This window comes from Homarus americanus, unplaced genomic scaffold (genome assembly GCF_018991925.1).
Source record: "Homarus americanus isolate GMGI-L3 unplaced genomic scaffold, GMGI_Hamer_2.0 scaffold24260, whole genome shotgun sequence".
In the NCBI taxonomy this organism is placed as follows: domain Eukaryota; kingdom Metazoa; phylum Arthropoda; class Malacostraca; order Decapoda; family Nephropidae; genus Homarus; species Homarus americanus.
Genome location: NW_024721079.1, coordinates 324,067 through 333,805, shown reverse-complemented (window position 1 = coordinate 333,805; position 9,739 = coordinate 324,067). Strand labels below are relative to the sequence as shown.

The 9,739-nt window shown below is 46.6% G+C and overlaps 1 protein-coding gene across 3 annotated transcripts in view; it reads left to right on the top strand.

The window, feature by feature from the left end:
* The first annotated feature begins 443 nt into the window (after positions 1 to 443).
* LOC121861381 (lactadherin-like) overlaps positions 444 to 9,739 on the top strand; it is an 83,645-nt gene continuing 74,349 nt past the window's right edge. For 2 of the 3 annotated variants that reach the window (XM_042359035.1, XM_042359034.1), the window contains exons 1-3: positions 444 to 811; positions 2,363 to 2,562; positions 3,211 to 3,333. In XM_042359035.1, coding sequence (XP_042214969.1) covers positions 532 to 811; positions 2,363 to 2,562; positions 3,211 to 3,333 — 603 coding nt within the window. In that variant the 5' untranslated portion in view covers positions 444 to 531. The remainder of the gene's footprint in view (positions 812 to 2,362; positions 2,563 to 3,210; positions 3,334 to 9,739) is intronic. The other variant, XM_042359036.1, reaches the window with a different exon arrangement.

Here is a 9,739-nt window from a genome sequence, read left to right as displayed (position 1 = left end):
TATTTTAACAATAGATGGGATGGTGCTGTTCTTATATCTATCAGTGAGGGCTCTTATGGGCTGAATTTTGTTGTAGTGGCAGACTGGGCGAGGTGGGCGGGGGACTGCCGGTGGCAGGAGGTGGCGATGGCGAGGGTGGTGCAGTAGTCCACTGCTAAACCTTTCCAGTGCGTGGTGGTGGAGGTCACTGAGGATGGCATTTCCAGGGTGGAGAGAGCGTTGATGTAGCCGGAGTTGTCTGCACCGAGCATGATTCTGCAGGCTGTCTTCTGTACCTTCTCTAGCTGACGTTGTTGGGTTGAGTTGTGTGTGTGTGTGTGTGTAATTTTTTTTTCCATTTACTTCCTTTAACAATTTACCCGTTGATTCATTAATATTTACCATATTTTTTTTTTTTTACAGGAGACGCAGAAGTGGCGAGGCCAGAGAGGAGGAGGAGGAGGTGAAGGAAGAGGAAGAGTAGGAGAAGGAAGAGTAAGAGGAGGAGGAGAAGGAAGAGTAAGAAGAGGAGGAGGAGGAGGAGGAGAGGGGATGATCGAGGCCCCCTGGAGAACGTGGCTGTTACTGCTCCTGTTCCTGGCTACGTCTACCCCTTCGTCAGCAGCCGAGACCCAAGGTGAGTCTCCGCCCGCCAGCACCACCGCCACCCCCCACGTGCTCCCTCCTGCCGAAGAAATCCTGGGCAGGGAGGAAATTAGTTACAGCACCAGCGGCCTCCAGGAAGACTCCCCGCTCCTGCTGGATGACGTGGATGACTTCTTGCCGCCCCTAAGCTTCACGGACACGCCCCAGGAAGTCCAGAGTCCGTTAGGTAAGAGAGAGTTTTCTGGGATAGTCGCTGACGAAGGGAGTGATGCAGCAACTAACAAGAATGTGCACGCTGAGTCTCACCTGGTGAAAGGGTAGAGGGTAGTGACGTGTGTGTGTGGTGAAGGGGTGGAGGGTAGTGGCGTGTGTGTGTGGTGAAGGGGTGGAGGGTAGTGGCGTGTGTGTGTGGTGAAGGGGTGGAGGGTAGTGGCGTGTGTGTGTGGTGAAGGGGTGGAGGGTAGTGGCGTGTGTGTGTGTGTGAAGGGTGAGGGTAGGGCGTGTGTGTGTGAAGGGGTAGGGTAGGCGTGTGTGTGTGTGTGAAGGGGTGGAGGGTAGGTATGTGGTGAAGGGGTGGAGGTGTGTGTGGTGAAGGGGTGAGGGTAGTGTGTGTGGTGAAGAGGTAGAGGGTAGTGTGTGTGTGGTGAAGGGGTGGAGGGTAGTGGCGTGTGTGTGTGGTGAAGGGGTGGGGAGGGTAGTGGCGTATGTGTGTGGTGAAGGGGTGGAGGTAGTGTGTGTGTGTGTGGTGAAGGGGTGGAGGGTAGTGGCGTGTGTGTGTGTGTGGTGAAGGGAGAGAGAGAGAGGAGCTGTGTCCAGAATGTTGGTGATGGAAAGGAAGGAATTAATTCAGCACAAGGTAGTGTAGTGTAGAACCTGACGCACACCTCAACTCACCTACTAACACCTAATAATACAGGTAAGTAATTATCCTCGCACTAACACCTGGGTGACTGGAACTATTCAATTAAGCTTTAAGGTATTTACAAAAATGTATCACTGGTACTACGATTAATCTCAGTGCCACTCTTATGGACCAATCATAGTGCCACTCTTATGGACCAATCATAGTGCCACCCTTATGGACCAATCATAGTGCCACCCTTATGGACCAATCATAGTGCCACCCTTATGGACCAATCATAGTGCCACCCTTATGGACCAATCATAGTGCCACACTTATGGACCAATCATAGTGCCACCCTTATGGACCAATCATAGTGCCACCCTTATGGACCAATCATAGTGCCACCCTTATGGACCAATCATAGTGCCACCCTTATGGACCAATCATAGTGCCACCCTTATGGACCAATCATAGTGCCACCCTTATAGCCCAATCTTAGTGCCACTTCCTAGCTCCTGAGCTTAAAGGCAACAGGGAGAATCCTACAGCACTCCAACCTAACCTAACCTAACCTAACCTAACCTAACCTAACCTAACCTAACCTAACCCAACCTCTTTCGTTTTGTACGATTTTTGCTCTCTACATATCATGATATACAAATAAAACCTCCATACAATGGATTCCTCTCTCCATATAATCCGTTAAATGGCGGTTTCACATATAACGGACCCTTTTTAACGGACTTTCTTCTATATAGTCCTTTAAATAGAGGGTTTAGATAAAATGGACCGTCAATAATAATGGACTTCTATATAGTCCGTTAAATAGAGTTTTCACTAAATGTATGTATGTATGTATGTATGTATGTATGTATGTATGTATTACATTACGTATATCTAAACTACCACGTCAGTAACACGTCACTTCTTCAGGGTGTTCCTCGCCGCTGGGGATGACAACAGGTGATGTGTTGGACTGGCAGATATCAGCTTCGTCATCCTACCCTTCGTCGTGGGACCCCGGCTGCCACGTCAAGTACGCCCGCCTTCACCAGCCCAACGGGAGGGCCTGGTGCGCCGGCAGGAAGGCAGCTGGGGAGTGGGTGCTCGTCGATCTGGGCGTCCCAGCCAAGGTAAATATTTTCTCTATTTACAGGTGACAGAACTCAACCAGATCTTGTAACCAATAAGCGAACATAATTTCTCCTGGTGAGTGTGTTTAGGATAACTTGAGGGGTGGGGCGGGATGCAGAATAACTTGTCAGTCTACCACTTAGGGTTTACGAGTTTCCATATATGCTTGGGCTTTATGAGTCTGAATCTCTCGGGGGCTCGTGGTTCAGGGGAGAGGTAAGTGGACTTTTGTAGTTGAGTTTTCGTTTTGTTCATGTAATAAAGGGAATAATATTGAACATTAAGGATATCAAAAGCTTAAAGACCAAACTTATACCTAATCAGATCGAATCCTAAGCTGAGTTATACCAAACTAATCAAACATTACTTAAAGCCAACCTATTCTAATATAATCTGAATACAGCTTTAATCTAATTTAGCTTAGTGTTATCAAGCTGATCTCTAAGCTAACATAATCTAACTTAATCTAATCGAAACCATATTTATCCAAAACCCAAAGTAGCTTGGCTCATTTTGAACCTAATTTAACTGAACCAACCTTAATTTAACCTAACCAAACCAAACTTATCCTAACCTAACCTACCTTAACCAACCTAACCTAACCTACCTTAACCAACCTAACCTAACCTCTGTCTCACCCCAACTAGGTCACGGGCCTCCTGACACAAGGGAAGGGGGACGACGAAGAGTGGGTCACGTCCTACGAGGTGTCCTACTCCCTGGACGCCTATCACTGGCACTACGCCCGTGACATCTACAACAACAAAAAGGTTAGTCTCTGTACGGTCTTGTGTTTTACCTCTGGTCACGTCTTGGTGGTCCTCTATGGTCCCGGAAATATGTTATGGTCCCAGGGATTGTATATGGTCCTAGGGATTTACTATGGTCCCAGGATCTGCTGTGGCCCCAGGTATGGCTCTCATGGCCCAGGAATGGTTCTCGTGGCCCCAGGTATGGCTCTCATGGCCCCAGGAATGGTTCTCGTGGCCCCAGGATAGTTTTCGTGGCCCCAGGTATGGCTCTCATGGCCCCAGGATGGTTCTCATGGCCCCAGGGATGGCTCTCATGGCCCCAGGGATGGCTCTCATGACCCTAGGGATGGCTCTCATGGCCCCAGGATGGCTCTCATGGCCCCAGGGATGGCTCTCATGGCCCTTAGAATCACCTCGGCATTTCAACAGCAACGATTTTAAGCCACAGACGTTCAGGATAACGCCGGGCTGGATCACAATACTGGGTGAATATATATCATTACAACGCCACAAGACGTCTTCCGTTCCGGCTCTTTAATTTAGTAGTCAACAATGATGGATGGGTTCGAACCCTGATACTCGTGACTAGCACCTAGAGGATATGCCGCCATACCACCACCACCACCACCAACAACAACAACAACATCGTATTATAATTGAATATATAAGTTCTTTATATACGAAAGGTTAAAAAAAAAACTTAGGTTAGGTTAGTTTTACGTTAGGTTAGATTAGATTTCGGGTGTTTAATGACCAGGTGAAATAAACTTAGGTGTCTAATGTTCACATGATCCGTCATCTATTGTTCTTCTAACAACAACAACAACAACTTATCACACCCAACATTTCTATCTCTAAGTCAAATAAAAAAGTATATAAATCAATGAATAAATAACAATACATGAATAATAAATATAGATAATATGAATAAAAACCAACATTATTCATTGGTCCTTGAGGCACTTGTACCCTTAATGTATGAGTCACGAAGGTAAGAATGTTGTTTAATCATATAGTTAAGAATGTTTTTTTTTTAATATGCAGGTAAGAATGTTTTAATGACAGGTAAAGAATGTTTTTAATTAAATGTGAAATTTTGTTTTTTTATTATGCAGGTAAGATTTCTTTTAATTAGAGGTACGAATGTTTTTAATGAGAGGAAAAGAATATTTTAATTATACAGTTAAGAATGTACAGTGTTTTAATGAGATAAGCCAAGATAACGATAATGAGAAAGACGGATTTCTCTTAACACAAAACAAGATAAATTTTAGCGAGACAGTTCCAAGTACAGTAAAATTAATGAGAGACAAGACATTTTACGACACAGGTAAGATTGATTTCATATCATTATATTTTGTTTTTGTGTTTAACGATACGATCAAGAGTGGTAATAAATTGGTCCAGGCAAGAACACTTATAATTAATTACACCTCAGGTATATAAAGTCTTTTTATGACTTAACTTAGATATAGAGAGACCAGTCAAGTGACCAATGTGGGAGAATTCCATGATGCTTTCACTCAGTGTTTGATTAGTTACCTGTACGTGAGGTGATCTCTCTCTCTCTCTCTCTCATAATAATGGTGCTTGGGAAATCATTTATTTTCAATTATTTAATCCTGTTTTGCATTAATTTTTTTTATATCTTCAATGGCTCGATTTATTGCCTCCACTCGCCACACTCTGTTATAAATGATAGACACAACTCGGTACGTGTGAAAATTTTATGGTTGTCTGGGCCCCTTTATGGTTGTCTGGGCCCCTTCATGGTTGTCTGGGCCCCTTCATGGTTGTCTGGGCCCCTTTATGGTTGTCTGGGCCCCTTCATGGTTGTCTGGGCCCCTTTATGGTTGTCTGGGCCCCTTCATGGTTGTCTGGGCCCCTTCATGGTTGTCTGGGCCCCTTCATGGTTGTTTGGGTCCCTTCATGGCATTCCTTCCTACCCTTCCCTTCTACCCCTCCCTCTCCCCCCACTCCGTCCTCCATCTCACCACCTCTATGTCTCCTACTCCTATCCCTCCTCCATCTCACCAACCTGTCACCAAGATAGTGATCTCTTTCACTGCCGCAGTTATCACTGGTGAGTGACGCCCCCCTCACTACACAGTACTTGTTGTTCCTCTCTCTCTCTCGCGCCTCTGAGAGAAGTGACGTCAGAGAGTGTTAGTTTATATGTGTGTGAAATAATAATAAATAATATTTAACGGTTTATTGGAAAAGTTCGGCAGCCCGAAGGCTGAAAGTATACATTGGACATAAATGACTTATTACATACATTGGTGGTTTAACAAAACGGTATATTTATAGAGTTGCAGCCGGTGGCTGAAAATATACAAATTTACATGTGATTTAGACATAAAAATATACGTTCAGTACAATTACAGGGCTGTGCAGTACATCAATCAGGAGCTGTTTATTATTTTAACAATAGATGGGATAGTGTTATTCTTATATCTATCGGTGCGGGCTCTTATGGGCTGAATTTTGTTGTAGTGGCGGACTGGCGAGGTGGGCGGGGGACTGCAGGTGGTAGTGAGGGATGGCATGTCCTGGGTGGAGAGAGCGTTGTTGTAGCCGGAGTCGTCTGCGCCGAGCATGATTCTGCAGGCCCTCGTCTGTACCTTCTCTAGCTGACGTTGTTGGGTAGAGTTGAGAGAAGACGACCAGTCTGGTGACGCATACGTTAGTTTGGGGAGTATAAATGCGTTGTAGATAGTCCTCAGCTCTGGCGTGGGTATCCCAAGTGACCTGAGTTGTCGGTACGAGGCTGCCTTGATTGTGTTGTTTACATGGGCCTTCCAGTCCAGTTTGTTGTCTATGGTAACACCCAGAAGTTTGGCAGACTGCACCAGCTGGAGAGGATGGGCACCCACTGTGACTGCTGGAGCTTGCACTGCAGTGGTGGCTGTGTTGATGTGCATGACTACGGTTTTGGTGTGGTTGATGGTGACCTTGTTCTCCGTAGTCCATGCCTGTAGCCTGTCCAGGGTGCCTTGTAGCGATGAGTAGTCCGGTGAGGTGTTGTCCATTGTAACCCCCACAGTGCAGTCATCCACGTACTTCCACCTGTGAGGAGTGTCCGATAGAGCGTCGTTGATCAGGATTAGGAAGCACACTGGTCCCATCTTGGTCCCCTGGGGAACACCGCAGGTGAGGTGTTGGAAAGTGGAGACAGAACCTTGGTACCTCACTGCTTGACGACGCTCACTCAGGAAATCAGTGAGCCATGAGACCAGGTTGGTGTGCAGCCCAAGTGCAATGGCCTTTTTGATAAGAGTGCAGGGATCACCTGAAGAATCGTCGCTCCAGAGTCCGGCAGGGCGACAATTCTTCACGTGGGATATCCTGGGGCGACGATTCTTCAGGTGGCAACACCTGGGGTGACAATTCTTCAGGTGGGGTCAGGAGCCTCCACGGATGTTAATCTTGAGGTTAGTGGAGTCAGGACCCTCCAGTCAGGTAGGAGGACTATATAATAGTAAGTGGGCTCCAAAAAATTTAGTCATAATCAGTCGACGATTTTTGGGTGGTCAGGGTGCAGTGATCAAGGTCAAAAATATTCTGGGAATGTGGGCGGCGGCCAGTAATGTCTTACGTTTTCTCGGGTTTGTGCAGAAAATCAGAAAACTAACTAAGCGGTGTGATGTGGGAGGTTCACATATCAATTTTGGTGTTGTGATCACTTGGCTGATAAATACTTGCAAATGCCATTTCAAAACAAGTCTTCACGTATGTGGACTGGGTGTGGGGGTAATGTTTGTGACTGGCCTGAGTCACTTGATGACTGTGGTGTGGATGTGGGGATAGGGTGATAAATGTGTTTTCCATTCATTGGGGCATTTGTTTGTCTGGGGGAGGTTATAAGTTGACTCAAACTCTTGGTTAAATTTTGATGGAGGTCAGTGGGGTTGTTGAGTTGTTGGAGTTAAATTTGGGGTTTTGTTGACAATTTCAAATGGTTGAACACTGGGAGGTGGGGAGGTAAGTATGGCCAGGAGGGTGAGTCAAGACTGGGTATGTATGACATGTATGTAAGTGGTTATTAATTATCTCGGCTGCCTCTCACTGGGTAAAATGAGGTGATGAAAGGAAGTGTGGGGGACGACGGTTGGGGACCACAGGATCACCTTGGGTACCACCCGATGATGGCAGGCTTCCTTGAGGCCAAGTCGCACCATGGAATAGTGTGTGTGTGTATGTGTATATGTGTGTGTGTGTGTGTGTGTGTGTGTGTGTGTGTGTGTGGCGTGTGTGTGTGTGTGTGTGTATGTGTATGTATGCATGCTAGATAATTATTATTTGACCATGTAATCCTTCTACACACACACACACACACACACACACAGTCATTCCAACTCCTGTTTTAAACATAACAGGTTTTTGCAGTTTACTTTTGAGAGGCTGGACATTTAACACTCACACATCTGTGAAGCGCAGAAGCTGGCCTTGACAAGGAAGCTTGTAGCAACTATGGCTCATTAAGTACAAGGTAATGAAATGACTGAAAGGTCATGGGTTTGTCCAACAAGTTACATCAAAGAAGCGGGGCCAAAGTGAGTGTATCTTCAACAGGGGGATTGTTCATCTGTTTATATGGCAATCCCTAATAATGTCAAGTGCCAGACCTGTGACTAGGAGGGAGGATATCTGGTCAGGGGAGGGAATAGAGTGTTGGCTAACAGCCAGGAGACCTGTGGAGGAGGTCATAGGGCAAGTGAGGATCGCAGTATGAGAAAGGGTGTGAGAGTCAGGTTAAACCTGAGTTTACAAACAGTGCGGCGGAGCTCAGGGTTGCTTAATATGCCTCCTTAAGTGCCTGTACACCGGCGCAGTCTCCATATATATATAATCTGTTGAAGATCGGGTCAGAGATTGATACTCTTGTAGTGGCGGTTGGAGTCACCGGTTTGTATCATGGAGTCATGTATATGTGGCGCTGCCCCGCTTTTTCAGGTGTGTCCATTTCGTCGAATGCTTCATTTGTGTGTGGGTTGAGATGATTCAGGGAGAGGCGGTGCTTCAGTATCTTCTTCTGTGTGTCGCTTTTTGGTAGTCGATCAACATGTGTCTTGGGCAGTTATTCCTATAGTGACGGGATCCGTCGACACAGATGTCATCGGTTTATTTCTGGTTTGGGTGGCTAGGGTGTGTTGGGTGGCAGGGGAGGGAGGGAGGGTGATTTTGAGCCTCGCTAGGAGGTTGTGAGGAGATGTCGTGAGGCAAGTGAGGATGTAGTGAGGAGAGGGTTGTGAGAGTCGAGGTTGACCTACAAAGTTTACAAACAGTGCGGCCAGGCTCAGGGTTTGCCCTTTTAGGTGTGGCGGTCAGTGAGGGTGGTGGGTGATATGGTGTGGTGGGACAGGTACAGTAGGGTTGGAGGGAGGCACAGGCATTGACAACGTTGAGGGACGACACCTTTTGTAATTGTGATTGGTGTTGTGTGCGTCGACATGTCAGTGCGGTCAGTGTGGGGGTGATGTCTTTGGCCGTAGCCCTGGTGGGGAGACAGCTAGACATTGGATGGAGCGGCTTGCGGTGGGTTTGGAGACAGGTTGAGGCAATAGTGTCGTGAAGGTTTAGGAATTCGCTCGGCGGTTGCAGGACTGGGAGCTTTGAGTCAATGGCTGCAGTAGTGTGAACCGCCGGCGGTGGAGGCGTGAGCGAGGGGCTCACAGGGACTACCACGTCTTAAACCAGAAGAAGGAGTGCAGTGTGGCGAATGAGGTCAGGATAATAATATGTGTGTAGCAGTGGTTTATTGAAGAGCTTGGCAGCAAGAAGCTGAAATTTGCAGTTACATATTTGGGGGAATGGGTTTACGTTGCAAATAATATGATAAGAACATTATTTCAAATAAGACATATAATAATAGATGGGATCAGCTCAAGCTGGTTCATTTCAACATAGTTGACGGTGTGTAAGAGTGTTTTAAATTGAATACACTGAATTAACAGTTTGTGAAGTTTTTCTTCGTTGGTATTCTTAGAGAGTAGTTCTGTGTCATATACTGGTAGTTCATTGGTGGGACAGAGCACTAGCCTGCAGATTGAGAGACAGGGAGGCAGTAGTGAGTTGTTCGGGAGCCGGGACTTATGTTTTGCAGATGGCTGTCAGGCAGAGGCAGATGTTGTTAGAAGGCATTTTGAGAAATTGTCATGTTGGAAGACTGGGGGTGTTGTGGTGACTTGTTGGGGAGGCTTCTGGGACAGACGGGTGATTGGATGTGCAGCAGTGCGGCCCATGGTTTCGCATCTGGGATCAGTACATGGTACCCCACCACTATTGGTGGTCTTTGAGTTTTCTGTGGCATGGGGCGGTGGAAAAACATGGGCAGTGAAGTTGTATTATTTAGAAAATGCAGGCTCAGATAGGCTGCATATAGTAGAGGTGGGTGGCATCCGTCAGTTTTGTTCTCCTTTTC